This window comes from Myripristis murdjan, chromosome 23 (assembly GCF_902150065.1).
Source record: "Myripristis murdjan chromosome 23, fMyrMur1.1, whole genome shotgun sequence".
Lineage (NCBI taxonomy): Eukaryota > Metazoa > Chordata > Actinopteri > Holocentriformes > Holocentridae > Myripristis > Myripristis murdjan.
The window spans coordinates 18,349,900-18,367,399 of record NC_044002.1 but is presented as its reverse complement, the minus strand read 5'-3'; the positions used below and the strand labels follow the sequence as shown (position 1 = coordinate 18,367,399).

At 45.2% G+C, this 17,500-nt stretch overlaps 1 protein-coding gene across 5 annotated transcripts in view; it reads left to right on the top strand.

The window, feature by feature from the left end:
• sox5 (SRY-box transcription factor 5) overlaps nt 1–17,500 on the top strand; it is a 116,839-nt gene that overhangs the window by 7,903 nt on the left and 91,436 nt on the right. For all 5 annotated transcript variants that reach the window (XM_030046211.1, XM_030046213.1, XM_030046212.1 and 2 more), the window contains exons 2-3: nt 5,814–6,009; nt 17,002–17,224. In XM_030046211.1, coding sequence (XP_029902071.1) covers nt 5,814–6,009; nt 17,002–17,224 — 419 coding nt within the window. The remainder of the gene's footprint in view (nt 1–5,813; nt 6,010–17,001; nt 17,225–17,500) is intronic.

Below are 17,500 nucleotides of genomic sequence, written 5' to 3'. Positions count from 1 at the left end.
GCGGGGAGGAGGAGGGAGGGGAGGGGAGGGGAGGGATGGGAGGACATTCTTACAAACAGCTGATTGTATAAAGAGGGAACGGTAAGACAACACCGAGACAGACAGGAAGACACGGAGAGAGAGAGAGAGAGAGAGAGGGAGGGAGAGGAGGGGAGGACAGATGATGTTAAAATAAGTTCAAGAGTGTGCGACGGCGCGATACAGAAACACACAGACGGAGGAATCGGTTTTGAAAGGGAGTGAGAGAGAGAGAGAGAGAGAGAGAGGGAGGAAAAGAAGGCAATAAAGCGAGTGATAGCGCGACACGGGGGGAAACATTTGTTTAAATTCCCGCCCAAGGTGTCATGCGGATGTAAATGTTGTGCTTGGCTCCTCGGAGGGGCAAAGAAAAAAAAAAAGAAAATAAAAAAAAAAAAAAAGAAAGAAAGCTTTGGGCGCCTTATCTAAAAGGCACATTCCGCTCAACTATTTTGATATGCCCTTCCATTCCCTCGGAGAACAATTTCAAAGATAGCTTGCTATTTGCGCGCAAATAGACCTCATACCTGACTGACAGGCGGGCAATGTGTAGCAGTCACAAGGTGGCAGGGAGGAAGAAAAAAAAAAAAGAAAAAAAAAAGAAAAAGAAATGTCACTTTGACTCTTGACAGCGTTTTGGATTTAGCCGCTGTGCTTATTTTTTACTGTAAGACGCCGGATTCAGCTGACTGGCCGGGGTTGGTGTAGTGTAGTGGCTGAAATAATGGGTTGTAGCCTAATTCAAAGAGAGGGACAGTGCTTGAACTTCACATACATGCACACACACACACACACACACACACACACTTTGTGTTACTGTGGAATTCTCCAGAGGAGGCTCCCACGCTCCCTGAAAGCTTGTTCTGAGTAGAGGAGTTAACAAGAGCAGTTAGCACCATGATTATGTTAGCAGCCAGACAGAGACAGAGAGAGAGAGAGAGAGGGAGAGAGAGAGAGAGAGCCTGGCTTGTGTGTGTGCATGTGTGTGTGTGTGTGTGTGTGTGATATCCGCTGACATATCTGCGATGGCTGCTTTGTCTTTCACTCCGTCTTCATTACAGTCGAAACAAATCTTTGCCCCCGTCTCAGCACGGTTCATTTCAATGATTTAACGCATGGCGGCCGCTGTTAAGTGTTTGTACCTGTGTGTGTGTGTGTGTGTGTGTGTGTGTGTGTGTGTATACCCCTCGCTCGCATGTGTGCATAAGCTCCCTGCATGTATTTAAACATGCTTGCATGCCTGTAAGTTGGCCCCGGCCGCCGCGCTTACGTGGAGTGGATGCGTTGATTACAGCGAGTGGCGGCGAGGAGGCGGTTAACGCACGCCGCTGGCGATTATTCGGCCGGTTAATGGACGCCCGTCCCCGTCCGATTAGTGACTTAACAGCAGTGGACATATGTGATATGAGAGGGACTTAGCTGAGGAGTCGCTAATCATCAAAAAAGCCAAGGGGAAGTGGCGCTCTAATCTGGGCTTAGCGCTCTCGCCGCGTGTGTGTGTGTGTGTGTGTGTGTGTGTGTAAGAGAAAGTAGAAAAGGTGGTGGAGGGGGGCTGGGACTCGCAGCACACTTGGACTTTAGTTTCTGTCAGCTTTCTGTTTTTAATTTGCTTCATAAATCAAAAAAACTATATATATATATATAGAAGGAGTGCATATGTGCTGCTGGATATTATAACCAATATTGTTGCAAAGGTGTTATGTCATCCAATATATCATTAGCAGTGTGTGTGTGTGTGTGTGTGTGTGTGCGTGCTAAGGTGTGGCATTTAAAAGGAGGGAAGTGTATGATTTTTTGGGCTCAAAAGCACAGAGCAAAATTATGCTAATGTTCTCTAATTATGACCCGGGCCATGCTGTCCAATTTATTGACTTAATAAAACCTGGTTTTTTTTTTTTTCCTTTTCTTTTTTTTCCTCCATCCCGCGCGCCTTCAGCGGCCCTCCTCCACGCGGGTCTCCGCCGGCGTGACAGCTTTTGCCAAAACTTTGAAATGAAGTAGCCGGCGTAACCTGCACACCCGCCGTGCCCAATTGTGTAGTAATTCTACTTCAAAGGCGAACGCGGGAGGAGAGAGGGGTTTTTATAGCCGGAGAGGAGCTGTGAACGGCCTCCCCATTCATATAGACACCCGCCTCAGAGGAAGTAGTAGCAGGGGGGGTGGAGGAGGAGGGGGGGGGGGTGAACGGGTGTGAAGAGGGGAGGAGGGAGGAGGGAACAGCGGGAAAAGAATGATGAAATGGAAGCTTTGCCACCGACTTATTTTCTCGTGGATTTGTCCAAAAGCTGCCAAGCGCTCTCCTTCGCCCGTGGAGCTTTTTTGGATATCCGTGTTGCTTTCTGTGCGTTCATGTTGTAACTTCTCGCATGCTGTTTTTCTCGTTCCGCCGCTCTCTCTTGACGACGAGCCAGCCAGTGTCAGCTCGGCGACGGTCGGCGAAACGAGGGATGAGAAAATTGAAAAGGAAAGTCAATAAAAGCGTGCAGATGTGTCCGTCGAGAAAGACGGTGACCTCAGGTCTGTGTGGAGGTTATGGCTAGGCAGAGGTGTGCACGGGACACGGGGGGAGGTGTGTGTGTGTGTGTGTGTGTGTGTGTGTGTCAGAAACAAAAGGCCCCAGTGTGAGAGAGTGAAAGGAGGTAAAGTAAACAGGCAGGGATGGGGACAGACCTGCAGTGTTAGGGCCTCTGTTCTCTGTGTGTATGCATGTGTGTGTGTGTGTGTGTGTGTGTGTGTGTCTGTGTGTGCAGCCGCGTGGCTCAAAGCCCTGCAGTTTGTACAGCTGGGCCTGCCGCTCTTTGCTGGACGGTGTGTAAAACATGCACACACACACACACACACACAAACAGAGCATTATCTGCGGTCAAGCCCCTCCATTTACAGACGGCAAGAACCATAAATGTTATCAAATATCGATTTCTGTTTTAATATCAATCACATTTAATGATAACAGAATAACATTTTACTGGCCGGTTGTTTGTCATCAACACAGACGGAAGGCCTCCTCATCTGTTCTCGGTCATTTATGGCTCCGTTTGCGCTGACTAAGCCTGGGCAGACAGAGCGGCCAGGAGGAAGAGATAAAGAAAGCAAACGCGGATGCACGTATGACTCCCATCTGAAAAGTACCATGTGTGTGTTTGCATGTGTGTGTGTGTGTGCCATCAAGACACACCTCTCAACATGCACGACACACACTCCTTGCAGTGCTAGATTCACAGGCAGCACAAATGATCACATGTAATCTAACTAGGGGGAAAAAAAGTATATAAAAATAAGTTTTATGAATCAATCGATTACTTGCTGGATGAGGTTTTTTTGCCTGGCAACAAAAAAGCGATTGTGATCGTGACATATGATTTTACAACGGCTCGGATTTAACGGTAATAGCAGCAGTGTTTTGCTGCGATGTGGGTAACCTTGTTATTCAGATTTTGTTAATTATTTCATAACGCAGCCTCAATTGAGGGGATACATCATCCCATCACAGGCTGGGAAAATGTTCCACCATTCAGCTCAGATCAAATCAAATCAATTCAATCCAGCCTTGACCTTTTCGGAGCCTTTTGAAACACTGTTGGATAGAGTCAAAAACACATGATGGACAAGGAAAAAAAAACAAACAAAAAAAACAAACAAAACAAACAAGGCGGTTTCTGCTCGTGGCTGAAAAGTTGCCATTTTTGGAGACATGAGGTTTTCAGCTACGTGGAAGTGGTCGCCCCATGCGGCTGATTGGTGGAAATGATCCGATCATCTCGGCACTCGATGAATCTCGCAGGTTAAATCCCCCCCAGCAATAATTAGACGTAATTCAGTTACAGTGCTATGCCGAAGCGATGTGTTGTTTTACGCTGTTACGTTCAGGTTTATTCGATTTTAGACCGTAACCTTCCCCGCACCTTTGTGATCGGGCCACATGTTGCTCGAGCTAGCGTGGCGCCTCCCTCATCGCCCCTCCGCTGAGCGGCACTCAATATTGTTTGCCTTTGCCGCTGTCATAAGGCAAATAAGCAATGAATTAGCGGCGGGGCTGCTCCCAGGAACAATGCCAGATGTACAGTCCAGAGGAAATCCAATAGAGTCAAGAGTGTAATCAGTTTATTGGAGACAAGCAGAGAGGGTGGGGGGGTGAGGAGGGTGAAAGACAGACATATAAGGAGAGAGGGAAGGATGCAACCCAGCTAGTGAAATAAAGACTTAGGCACCGAATCAGGAGGTATGCAAGGAGGAATGGCCCCAATGGAGCTGGATAAAGGAAATCCACAGTCTTGAAGAAGTCTCTTAATAAAGAGTCCAGATGTTCTTTTATCATTGTTTGAATTGCCTTCGTTGACATAAATGCCAGAGAAACCTACGCTGAGATCTTTTTTTTTTTTATTCATTCCTTACATTTGGAGTCAGATAAAGAAAATCTAGGCTTGAATAGCAGGTTCATCAAAAGAAAAAAAGTGAGAGGGTGCCGGAGACGGAGCGGACAGAAAGTGGGATGGAGATGGACGGAGGAGGAGGTAGGGCGGGATGGAAAAGAGAATCGCGTGTTAAATCGAAGGGAAAGAGATAATCATCGGGTCGGGCGCCTGTTGCTTGTTGGTGTTTTTGCCCCCTGCTCACGCTCGCTCACTCGCTCCCCCCCCCCCCGCCCGCCCAAGTTCTTGTAGTTGCAGGTTTTCCATTTCTCCATCCAGGCTCCCGTCCCTCAGTATCTGTCATCCGCTCCGTCTGTGCGACTGAGCGTTTGCAGCCTATTACCCAGGGTCATCGTCGCAGTGGCTTCAAGGCTGACAAGTGCTTCTGAAAGCACTCAGGCGATGCCGAGAACCACATTAAATTCTATTATTGCTGCATATTCACCCCGTCCCTATTCAGCTGAAGTACGGGGAGGCGAATTTACCTTGTGAGAGACAGAGTTCACCTAATAGATGTGGCTTTTTCTCCTCTTCTTCCTTTCAAAGGAACAAAGCCAAAGTAACAAATGCAAACGGCGGGGCCCTTCTGTTGCTAGCTAATTTCCCCATTTCCTCCATTGTCCGGTGGTTTTCATAAACACATATTATTGTCATGGTGCATACTGTTCGCACTCTCTCTCTCTCTCCCTCTCTCTCTTTCTCTGTCTCTCCCTGTTTTCTTTCTCTTTCTCACTCTGTCTCTTTCTCTGAAAGCCTATTGTCAAGACATGGTCATTTCCTCCACAATGCCAGTCTAAGCGGGCTCCATTTGCGGTAATGGGCTGTCTTTTGGAAATGTGAACATTGAATGGCCCCCATGGTAAACACAGGACCTGAGTGTGTTTGAAGGTCTGCCAAGGAGCTGGGTGCTCACAAACGGACTGAAGGGGATATTGTGTGGAGTTGTGCTGCGAGGGCTCTGATGTCTGTATGCACTGTAATGCGTTATAGAGGCAGAGTTGTAGAGAGGAGGAGAACGAAAGAAAGAAAGGGAGATGGTGCAGGTTGATGGATTGAAAAGAATAACGGAGCAAGAAAATTGCAACCAGGGAGACTTTATACTGTAAAGATCACTTCATGCTGTCATTTGTTACAGTGAAGCAATCAAACATGTAGCGGGTGCTCGGAGATTTGACCATCCAGGAGTTTGTAGAGATTTTTTTTTTTTCATCTACAAGAACCTCACCGCTATCTGTCGCCAACATCCGAACTGTCAAAAACTCCCATCGCCGACCTGTTATATCATCCTCTGAATATTGCTCACACTTCCTCCTGTTTTTTCCTTCCTTCTCTCTCTCTCTCTCTCTCTCTCTCTTTCTGTCTCCTTCTTCTCCTTTTTTTTTCCAGGATGTCTTCCAAGCGACCAGCCTCTCCATATGGGGGGACAGATGGAGAGGTAACCATGGCAACCAGCAGACAGCGAGTGGAGGACGAGGAGAGCGAGGGACTGGGCGGTGTCATCCACCTCCCCCTGGCCTCCTACTGCGGCAAGGTGTCCCCTCGTTCGCCCCCCAACCGCAACTTGGACAGCCCCCACAACACGGTAAGGCCGGCCGGCCGGCTCACGTCGGCGCCTCTCATTGGTCCTCGGGGTGACGGCGGCAGCACCCCGTCCATAGGTGACGATGGCCTCGAGCGCCGATTCAGTCGCACTCAGAAAGTTCCTGATGCGATCATAGCAGGAATTTCCATTTTCAAGCCCTTTGTAGCTTGTCTGTGCAACACGATTGGCTGAAATGGACCTTTAAAAGTACTACATGCAGTTTTATCCAATAATCTCCATTTTACCAAGTGTTTTAGTCTCCTGTTCAGTGTTAAAATCTTGTTTTTTCTTCAAACAGGTGAACAAGTGAGCAAATTTTCTTGATACCCTTGCACTGATCTGCCTTGTTCTGCCCTCACTGATCTTCAGAAAACAAGATTTTAACCCCGATTATGAGACTAAATGACTTGTTACGATGGAGATTTTTTTTTGCAGTGTACCTCACATTATTGGTCCTTCTGGTGTCATCACCTTTCCCATTTTCCTGCTGATGCTCCCGCCCCTCCAGTTACCTATCCGCCCCCTTGGCTCCGTAGACCCTGCGACACTCGTCATTGGCTACTTGGCCCTCATCTGCCTCTCTCCATTGGCTGTCTGCCATTGGCTTTCCTGCCCATACGGCTGCCTGTGTGTGTGTGTGTGTGTGTGTGTGTGTGTGTGTGTGTTGGAAAGGCTCGGGGCTGAATCTGACCCCGAGGCCGGAGACCCCCCGATCAGATTATCTTCATGATAATCCTGACCTCCAGCGTTAGGCAGGGATGCTCGGCACTGATCTGAGGTCAAGAGGGCAAACACGTCTCTGTGTCTCTCCTGTTTGCTTCCAGAGCCGCTTTCACTTCTGAACTGTCTGCTTCAAAAAAAAAAAAAAAAAAAAAAAAAAAGGTAGAACCTATTGAAAATAAGTGTCAAAGTACAAAAAAATACATTTGCTTAAAAAATGACTTTGTTTCCGAGGATGTATTCAACCATTAGTCCCTGTTTTGATTTTATTTGTTCCTGTTTGATTGATTTTATTTGAAATCTAGCTTATAGCATTTCTGAGTGAAGATCTTTAATATTATTTGAATACCGTTGTTGTGATTGAACTGACATTAATTCATGCAGAAACAACCACTTGGGAGTTGTTCCTTGTTTTAAGAAAATGCATTTTTTTTGTAGCTCTCTTTGCACAGTTTGGATCTAAATCATCTCTTTGACTTTGGTATGTTGTTTACTCTTCTCCCCGTGCATAAGAGTCATATTTCAAGCCACAACACCAAAAAAAAAATATAAATAAATAAATAAAAAAAACAGACACAAAACTCAACAATGGAAAAGCAAAATATATGGATATTAATTTGATCGGGATTCAAGACAGACATGAAAAGAGTGGGATTTCTAAAGAGGGAGAAATTGACTTTCTGCAGCAGTAAAAAGCAGTTTTGGCAGAGCTGGAGGTTTTTAAAACACGGGAAAAATGAAGGTTCAAGGCTACCGTTGGGGTGCGAGCGCATTTTTGCTTTTATGTGCGCGCCACCAGCCGTCGCCTTGAGCCCATTTGATGCAGAGGCAGAGAGACAGAGATGTACCAAATGTGTGTTGCGTGACTGCAAAATGTGAGCCACAGCAATGAGTCATTTTCTTCAGGATGAAGTGTGACATTGTGTGGCGGTGCTGAATGTATGGCTCTGTATGTGCAAGTGCATTCGGGTGCAAGTGTGTTTTTTTTTTGCACTTGGATGTATGTTTGCGTGCTCATTGCATGTGTGTGTATGCCCGTATGTGTTTTTTTATGTGTGTGTGTGTGCAATGTGCGGGTTGCAAAACATTGAGTGCAAAGCTAGTGCAGTATAAGGGCTTAATATAGACATGTGTTAGTTCAGGTGTGTGTGTGTGTGTGTGTGTGTGCACATTTTACATTGTGACTGCATTTGCTGCTTGTGATTCATAGATTTACACATTATGCATATTTGTTGTGATTTGCGTAACAAACCACATTATGCTTGTGCTTTATTTCACTGTCCACCATCAGACCAAATGTGACGAGAGCGTGAGAGTCAAACTCACTTTTCGCGAAATTTTTGAGACGATTGGCTGTTCCGGACCATTTTAGGTAACTGACATGTAAGAGGATGTAATCTTCCGTGGTGAAACATGAGCTGTTTAATCCAAATCGGAGAGCCGGATGTGTGAAAACCCTTGCCAGTTGCGCGTACAACGGCGTGTGTTTTCGTTTTTTTTTCCGCCGGGAGCGATGTGTGTGCTGTGACACCTCACACTCTCTGACCTTCTCCTCGACACACACCTTAAAAAAAAAAAAAAAAAAAAAAAAAGCAAGCAAGCAGCATGCTGATAGTGAGCGCCGACCTTTCCCCCGCACTGTCGATAAGCAAAAGCGCCAGAAATGGATGCGTGCTGTAAAACAATGAAACAGTGCTTAGGCGCCATAATGGTAAGCTAATTCTGTAATTAGCCCGCTGATTAGCCTGCAGGCCCCTCCCACCATGGACTCTGCATGTGTGACTGTAAACCAAAGTCCTGGAAGCACACACACACACCCACCCACACACACATACTCGAATATCAGTGGCTGTTGAGTGCACTGATTAGATTACCTTATATTTAGATAAATTTATCTTTAATACACACACTTTACAACCACAAACATCTGATTAAAGTAGAAGTCTTTTTTTCCATTCGGTTGTGTCATTATTAAATTGAAAAAAAAAAAAAAGTGCATTAAAACAAATACATGTAAAACAGCGCGTATTATCATTATAATTATCATCAAGCAGTTGTCATTAGTGCTGTCCAAATTTGATGAAACTCATTGCTGTCCAAATGTTTTTTTTTTCCATTTGTATTTTTTATTTTTTTTTTTAACATTTGTCAACTCTTGTGGTCAATTTTGAATTGAAATCCACATGAAAAATCCTCAAATATCCCAAAATGGCACACACAGCTCCTTTCTAGCCCGGTTAACTGACAGCGGAGGGGAGAGGAGGACTCTAAAAAGAGAGACAGGCAGAGATGAGAGTGTGTGTGTGTGTGTGTGTGTGCATGTGTGTGAGTGTGTGTGTGTGTGTGTGAAGCAAAGAGAGTGTGGGGTGGCATTGAGGAGGGGGTCTTGTCGTACACAGCATAATATTTGACGTGGATTATTAAGTGGCAAGCCATCATCTTGGGGATGGGGGGGGGGGGGGGGGTTGTATCCGACTGCCTGGCATGTTGTAAGACGTGTGTTTTTTTTTTTTTTTTTTTTTTGGGCTTTACAGCGCCAATCCCCTTGCCGCTGACTGGCAGCGAGGAGTGGATGAAGAGAGAGAAATAGAGAGAGAGAGAAGGAGATTTACAACATGCTGGTGGAGGGGATGCAGGAGGGGTGTGTGTGTGTGTGTGTGTGTGTGTGTTGGGTTGAGTGGGACTTTTTGTGGTGGTGGTGGTGGGGTGGGGGCGGCTGGCTCTGTCACGGCAATTGTAGCGAAGTGATAGGGGGAAGTAAATGGCTCGTCGGCGACTGGTCGGCTTGGAAGTGAGGCAGCGGGGGAGAATGGGAGGGGGGGGGGGAGGGAGAGGAGAGGCGAGGGGGGGAGAGAGACGAGATTACAGCTTTATCTTGTCATAGTAAATTAACACGGCGGCGGAGAAGCGCTCGGCTACACACTGACCTCTTCATCCCGCCTGCCTTGCCTTGCCTTCGCCTGCCTGCCTGCCTGCTCGGCTCGGCCTGGCTGCTGTAGCCGTGGAGCTGCAGCATGCACACACACACACATGCACGTAGACAGGGATGCACGCACACATGCACCCACGGAATGAAATTTAAAGATGCCGCGTTCAGTTTTTAGAAATGTGTCATGATACGTGGCCCGGGACGTTAGACTAAGAATGCCCTTTGTGATGCTTCGCAAGTTAATCGTAGTTTATTTTTACTTTTTTCACCCCAAAAACGCAGTAAAATTGTTTGAAAAGAGGGATTGGTGGCTGATATTTTAAGGGTGCAGGTCTGTTTTTTGCTGGTAAAATTGCCAAACGTGATAAATATAGCGGTTGCAGCTATAGTGGACCTTAACAAAGGACAGAAATGAGCTCTTACTCTTCAAAGCTGAATGTATATTTAACATATTTACATATTTTTATTATTCGTGGCTGACATTGATACCTGACAGCTAGCATGTCTGCTCATTTTTTTTTTTTTTTTTTTTTTTTAATTTTATTTTAAATGCGATTGTAGCCGTGTTGAGGATATCTGGCAGTGACGTCACTGGTTGCACTTTTGGCGGGTTAGCCACAGAGTAGCGAATACAACATCAAACAAACGAAACAGCACCAGAACACACACCGTAAAGCACCAACCCGAGCTTTTTAATATGCTCTGTGCTGGAATTTTGCTTTTTTTTTTTTTTTTTTTTTTTTTTTTTTTTGTTATTAAATTCTTTGAAGATAGCCACAACACTCAAATGAGGCGAACACGGCGGGTGGAGGTAGAGGCTTCCCGGGTGGCATGTCAAATGTTCGAATGCCTGATGGGAAGGAGTTTCGCAATGACTTTAGTGAGGTGAGCCAATCGAGAGCAAGTCCAGCTGTGATGCGCTGACTGGAGGTGAAAGAGGATGTTTTTTTTCTTTCTTTTTTTTTTTTTTTTTTTTTGACTTCAGTTGGGATTCTTAGTAGCTTAGCACTTTTAATTTGGGAAGACACATGCAATTTCTTATGTTTGTTTCTTTGTTTCTTTCTTTTTCTAACATCATTTTGTTCTTCTTTCCTAAATCGCTGAGGTTTTTTTTTTTTTTTTTTTTTTCTGTTCAGATCTTTCTAGAAAAACACTTTGAAGTTAACGAGAGTGAAGCTGCTCCTTTCATGCAAGTGTTAATGGACAAATGCTAAATTTTCCATTTACCTTTTTCGCACACCAACTGGAGAGAAAACTATAAAGAGAGACACTTCAGGTGTGTTTTTTTTTTTTTTTTTTGGTACCCATATTCCCACATAATCTTACTCTCTCTCTCTCTCTCTCTCTCTCTCTCTCTCTCTCTCTCTCTCTCTCTCTCTCTCTCTCTCTCTCTCCGTGTGTGTGTGTGTGTGTGCTCATGTGAATTTGACAGATTTAACACAGTCATTGAGCAGTCTTGAGACACAGTGGTCACACTTAATTTCTCATGCCAGTGATGCGCTAATGAATCAACACACGCTTGCCTGTCAACAACTAGGGGTCGTGGTAAAATATACTGGCATGCATTTTAGCCAAACTGCTATTTAAAATACGGCAAATACAGCTGTACGTTTTTAGATAAGAAAAGGGCAAGCGGGCTATTATTCTGACACGACTTAAACCAGAATTAAGGCAAGCATTTTAATGGGAATAGGGATGATTTATTCTTTTTTTTATTAATACGATTGGTTTAAATGATTGATATTAATGTATTGTGATGTAATAATTATGTATGTGGTAGACTTATTATTTTCGGATTACTTAAGGAATGTGGATACTTGCTTTTGTCAAAATTTGGAGATATTTCCATGTTAAATCTCACAAAACATATCACTGGAACAGGATAACAGTCGTGTGTGTGTGTGTGTGTGTGTGTGTGTTTGCATGTGTGTGTGTGTGTTTTCCCACTTGTCCCAGCCTCAGGGACCCCCGAGTCAAAACTGACAGTGTCTGTGTTTAGCCATGGCACTATAAAGGGATTTGCCTTGTGTGTGTGTGTGTGTGTGTACATCTGTGTGTGTGTGTATATTTGTGTGTGTTTGGCACTGTATCAGAGGTGTGTTAAGTGAATGTCACGAAGATTGGCAGCTCTGGCGTATGGCTAAGTTTTACCCCCCTCCAGGAGTGATCAGTGACATTCTTCCGTCTGTGTGTGTGTGTGTGTGTGTGTCTGTGCAAGGTTGCATGCGTGTGTGTGTGTCTGTATGTCTGTGTGTGTGTGTGTGTTTTAGTTGAGCAGCTGTTTCCAGTGCTTCCTACTGCTACATTGTCCATGCCTTGATCCACAATGACGCGCCAAGCATCAAATATTGTTTTCCATACGTACACCTTCCAAAGCCCGAGACATGTCAGGCTATGGCAGAGCGAGGGAGAGAGAGCGAGCGAGAGAGAGAGGGGGAGAGAGAGAAGGAGGAAGAGAAGAACAAGAAGAAGAAGAAGAAGACGGAGGAATAGGGGAAGAAAAAAAGAACATGTACGGCGGCATCTGTGCTGGCGGAAGGAAAAAAATAGCATTTGGATTTTTTTTTTTTCTTTTTTCTGGCAAGAGTTAAGTGTGTTTAAACCAACCTCCCCTCACAGATGAGCTTAAGAAGACAAAAGTTGTTTAATTCGGTTCCATTGCAGAGGCAGTAAAAGGATAAAGAGAGTGAGAGAGAGAGAGGCGCAATTTTTACTTTGTTCCAGTCATTTGGAAGAGAATTGACATCTGCAAACTAAAGGCAGAACCGCCCACACTGTCAGCCTGCCACATCCAGTGCATATAAATACATATATCCAGGCACATTTACACATGCACGTACACACACGCACACACGCACAACACACACCTACAGGCTATGTGCGCACACACATGGCCTTGCACGTACACACAGAGAGATGGCAACAAAAACATGCTCACACACATGTACAAGGGAGACAAGGGCATGAACATTTACAGTATCCATAAATTTTGTACTTATTTATGAATAAATGCATATTGATGAGGAAAGTCTTACCCAGGAACAAATAGACACTCACTGGTGCGCACACTTTCTCACACACACTCACACACACACATATAGTGGTTGAGTGGCACCAGCACACAATGCAAAAAAAAATGGTCTTGTATCTTGGCTTTTTGATCCCTCTGTCTTGGACCATGCGACTCGCCAGGGTAAATATGTCAGCGCTGCACATGGATTTCGTGCCAGAGGGGGGGTGTTGGGTTAAAAAAAAAAAAAAAAAAAGAAGAAGAAGAATTAAAGAAATAAGCCATTTAAGTTGCCTTCGGGATAAGACTGCCTGTCTGACTTCACACATAAATAATGTCACGGGCCGTAATGTACCAGGTCTTTGAAGAAGCCTCGGCTCCCTGCTAATTCCCTTTGATTGGGAAATGACCTTCATTGTTGGACGCGGCGAGATGACATCTCCCTGGCAGATTTTCGACAGAGCAAAGAGATCCGACCCCCTCCGCCCCGCCACCCCAAAATACAACCATCCCCCTTTTTCACCCGCCGAGCCCTCCCTCCCTCCTCCCTTCCCCTCCTTCCACCTTCCGTTTTCTTGTTCTGTTTGTTTTGTTTGCGCGACATCTTTCTCGAAAGACAGTGTGGGGCTGTTTTAAGTAGGCGCTGGATTAGATAAATGGGATGTGACAGGTGTGACCGCTGCCTTCAAGATGCCTGCCTTCCTCTCTCTCTCTCTCTCTGTCTTTCTTTCTCCGTCCCCCCCTGTATCTCTCTGTCAACTCGCTCTCCCTCATTTCCTCTAATAGCATCGCCTCTCTTTCTCCCGTCTCTCTCCCTCTCCCCTTTCTCTCCGTCTTTCTTTCTCCTGACTTCTACCCGCGTCTTTCTCTCTCGTGTCACATTTACATGTCGTGCCGATGCTGATGCAACTGGTAATCACAAAGGCTCTTCATTTTTTTTTTTGTTTTTTTTTTTGTTTTTTTTGGAGTCTGAATTTCCTCTTGATCCGAAGAGAAGGAGAGAGAGAGAGAGGGAGAGAGAGAGAGAGAAATGAGGAAACAAAGAAAGTCAAAGAGTGAGCCGAGGAACACAGTTCAGGCCTCTAGCTGTCACTTGGTCAGGTGGTGAGAGGAGAAGAGTGCAGGCTTTCAGAGCCTGAAGATCACAAGACACTCACTTCCCCCAGTGTAAAAGCAGAGGACAGCGCCCAGCTATTGTGCTCGTATCTCAGAAGGGGACAGATTGAAGTGCGTAACTCATCGTCCCATCACATATATAACTGTTATCGCCATATCATCGGTCACCCCGCGTTATGAGGATGTTCCAGCGTCCCAGTGCAATGTTCGAGGAATAACTAATGCTGAGAGAATTAGTGAATTATTGAGCATGCTGACTTATTCAGAGCGTGGACGGAGAGACATAAAGAAAGAGGGAGAGAGGGAGAAGAGAGAGGGAGAAGAGAGAGAGAGAGAGAGAGAGTCAGTGAAGTGCAGAAAATGCCAGGTGAGAATGGTTCCTCATGGTTTGCTGTACCGCTCATATTGTGTTTGGCCACTGACAATGAAAGCATCATCAATATTAAAAGCCCCTGTGCCCGTCTTTATTCTCCCAATAGAGCGCGGCGACTTTATTGACTTTATGAAAAGAGTTTTTCTCCAGCATTTGCTCGGCCCCAAAGACGGTTATCAGAAATTGTTAGGCTTTTAACAAATCACAAAAAAAAAAAAAAAAAAAAAAAAAAACTTTTCTTGAATAGAATACCCTCATCCTTCATCCTACTAGAAGTTACTTTTTCACTTTAATTTACCCAGCATTTAGGCTTAGGTTACTAATTGTGGAATAGAATAGAATAGAATAGAATACCCTGAACCAGTACTGTATCTAGTCATCATAGAGTAGATACAGAAAATCAGATAGAAGAGAGAGATAAAATCATTTTCTCAGCATTTTCATTCAGTCTAGCCTTGCTGATTGGAGGATAGGATAGAATAGAATAGAATAGAATAGAATAGAATAGAATAGAGGATAGAATAGAATAGCCCATATCTACCCTATATTTACTATAGAATAAAATTGATTAGAACATAAACATCCATTTAATACAGAGTAAAACTTTTCTGTGCATTATTTCTGTCTTTGCCTATTGTGGACTAGAATAGAATAGAATAGAATACAATAGAATAGAATAGAGTTCCCTTGTGCAGTCCAGATGATTTCATAGTGGACTGTGATCTGAGTATTAAGTTCCACCTCCACCGGCAGCCTTCTGGTTAATGATTAGTGGGCATCACCATTGTAATACGCCCTGCTGTCTTTAATACAGCTGGAATGTACCAACACATGACACAGGGTGTGTGTGTGTGTCTCTCTCTGTCACCCACACAGACAGAGGTGTGTGTGTGTGTGTGTGTGCTGCTGCGTTCCCAGGTGGCATGCTACATACTGCCGTGAGATTAGCCAAAGATTAACCCTGTGGACCGTTGACCTGCCTGTCTGCACGGAGCAGCGCTGACACACTGGCTGGCTGATTCACTGACTGACTGGCTGCCGCTGTAATTAAACAGCACAACACACACACACACACACCTCAGGATGTACACCGGGTCTATGTGCACAAACACTCACATTGGTGGGCGTGTGTGTGTGTGTGTGAGAGTGTGTGTGCTCTTTGAAATCTGTTGGCCTCCTCCCTGTCAGTGTCACTGTTAATTGGGCTGAGCCGGCATTAAGTCTATCATGAGGTCTGTCCAACAAACACAGGTTTTACCGGGTCAAAGATTAAGACGCCGCAATTTGTTTAACATTCAGCTGTTGTTGTGAGGGCCGTTCTTCTTTTATTTATTTCATTTTAAAAGTCGTTTCGTTTCATTAACATGCAGTAACCGAAGCATAAAAAACAAGGCCCCGTTGAAGGAGCACTTAATATTATATCGCCTTGGCCGGCAATGAGAACCCTGCAGACTCAACAGCTAAAATTAAAGGCTCGTTCCGTGCATTTATCAGGACTTAAATCATCCCCTGGCGTCTTCGATTACCGCCACTTTAAGGCGGTATGCTTACTTTTTGGCTCACTGGTTGGAAATCACGGCATTTTCATTTTCGGGTGCCTTGTCTTTGTCACACAGCAAATCTGGTGGGGAAAAAAGCGGAATAGCCAAAGAGTAAAAACAAATCATCAAAGCTGGAATTAAAAATCTGGTGTCTCCAAAGAGTCGCCACAGTCCTCAAAATGAAGGCAAGGATTCAGTTTTTAATCACATTCGTTCAACCCTAACCCTCGTCCAATCGTCCATTTAGCTTATTGCCGCTTTAAATCACAAAGAGAGTTTTAAGTAGGTTTCCCGAGGTCATAAAATGCACCCAAAACCATTGGAAAAGCCCAACGTAAACTTTAGCCAAAGCAGCAGTCGCATGAATATTTGTTATAATGACAATCTGGCAAAAGTCATGGCGAATCCCGAATTATTTTTGTCGGGTTAGGGTTGTTGCTTTTTGGAGGTGAGCGTTGTTTTTTCCCCCCTCTGGTGTTTTCCTCTTTTTTTTTTCTTCCTTTTTTAAGTTCTTTCCCAAGTTTATGGAAATGATCTGACACAGCTGCTTAGTTTTTTTGTCATTTCTTTTTTTTTTTTTTTTTTTTTTTTTTTTTTTGCATTTTTTGATGGAGAATTGTTTTATTTATTTATTTTTTTTAATTTTTTTTTTTGATGGAGTTGCCTCCTCAGCATTAATTGTAATGAGTCTTAGGACAAAAGTAGAGCAGCACACAAACTTGGGCTTGGGACTGGTACAGTGGAGTTGGACGTCCCTCAAAGCCGAGCCGTCAGAGCTTTGTAATGAAGAGTTAGCGTGAGTTTAAGAGTGTGTGTGAGTCTTTATGCCGTTGTTTCATGTGCTCATCCTGTCAAGTACCTCCAAGTCAGTCAAATGCAGATTCCAGAGGATGCGAGAGAGACGGGGGAGAGGGAGGAGGGGGGGGGGAGGAGGAGGAGGAAGAGGAGGGGTGTGTGTGTGCCCTAACTTGAGATAACTGGCCGGGGATGAAAGTCTGATGCAGTGGGCTACGAGAAGGGGAGATGGAGAGAAAAAAGAGAGCGAGATGGAGAGAAGGATGGAGATAATGAGTGGGTGTATGCCAGCCCCTCCTGCTCCGTCCTCCTCCTCCTCCTCCTCCTCCTCTTTATCATTTGTTGTATCTCTCTGAGTTTCTGGATCTCATCTTTTCTCTCTTCCCTCCCCCTCTCCATTCTTTCTTTTTCTTTCCTCTACTTTGGTTGTCATCTCATACTTCTCTTCTCTTCTCTTCTCTTCTCTTCTCTTCTCTTCTCTTCTCTTCTCTTCTCTTCTCTCCTCCAGGAGCAGGATGGCAGTAAGGGGAGCTCGCTGAGCCCTTACCCCCAGCACAACGCTACCTCACCGGGCAAGGAGGAGGCTGGAGGTGGGGGGCGACCCTGCAGCGACGGGGGCTCGGCCGCGGGCACCCTGGGGACCCCTGAGAGGCGCAAGGGCAGCCTGGCCGACGTGGTGGACACGCTGAAGCAACGCAAGATGGAAGAGCTGATCAAGAACGAGCCAGAAGGTCAGTGATGAGAGGGACGCTTGTCCGGGCCAGATGTGTGATCCGTGACTCCCCGCCGCCTCTCTGGCTCCACGCCGCTCTTTCATCACCCTCTGTCGTTCCCTCGAACTCTCTTTTTCTTGCGTTCTGTGGTTTCTCTCTGTCTCTATCTCTCTATCTCTCTGTTATGAACCCACACACATTCAGATGAGAGGCGAGCCTTTGTTTTTCCAGCACGCAGACAGACAGCATCAGCTGTTTGGGGCCTATTGTCCACCACGCTTTGCATATTTATCA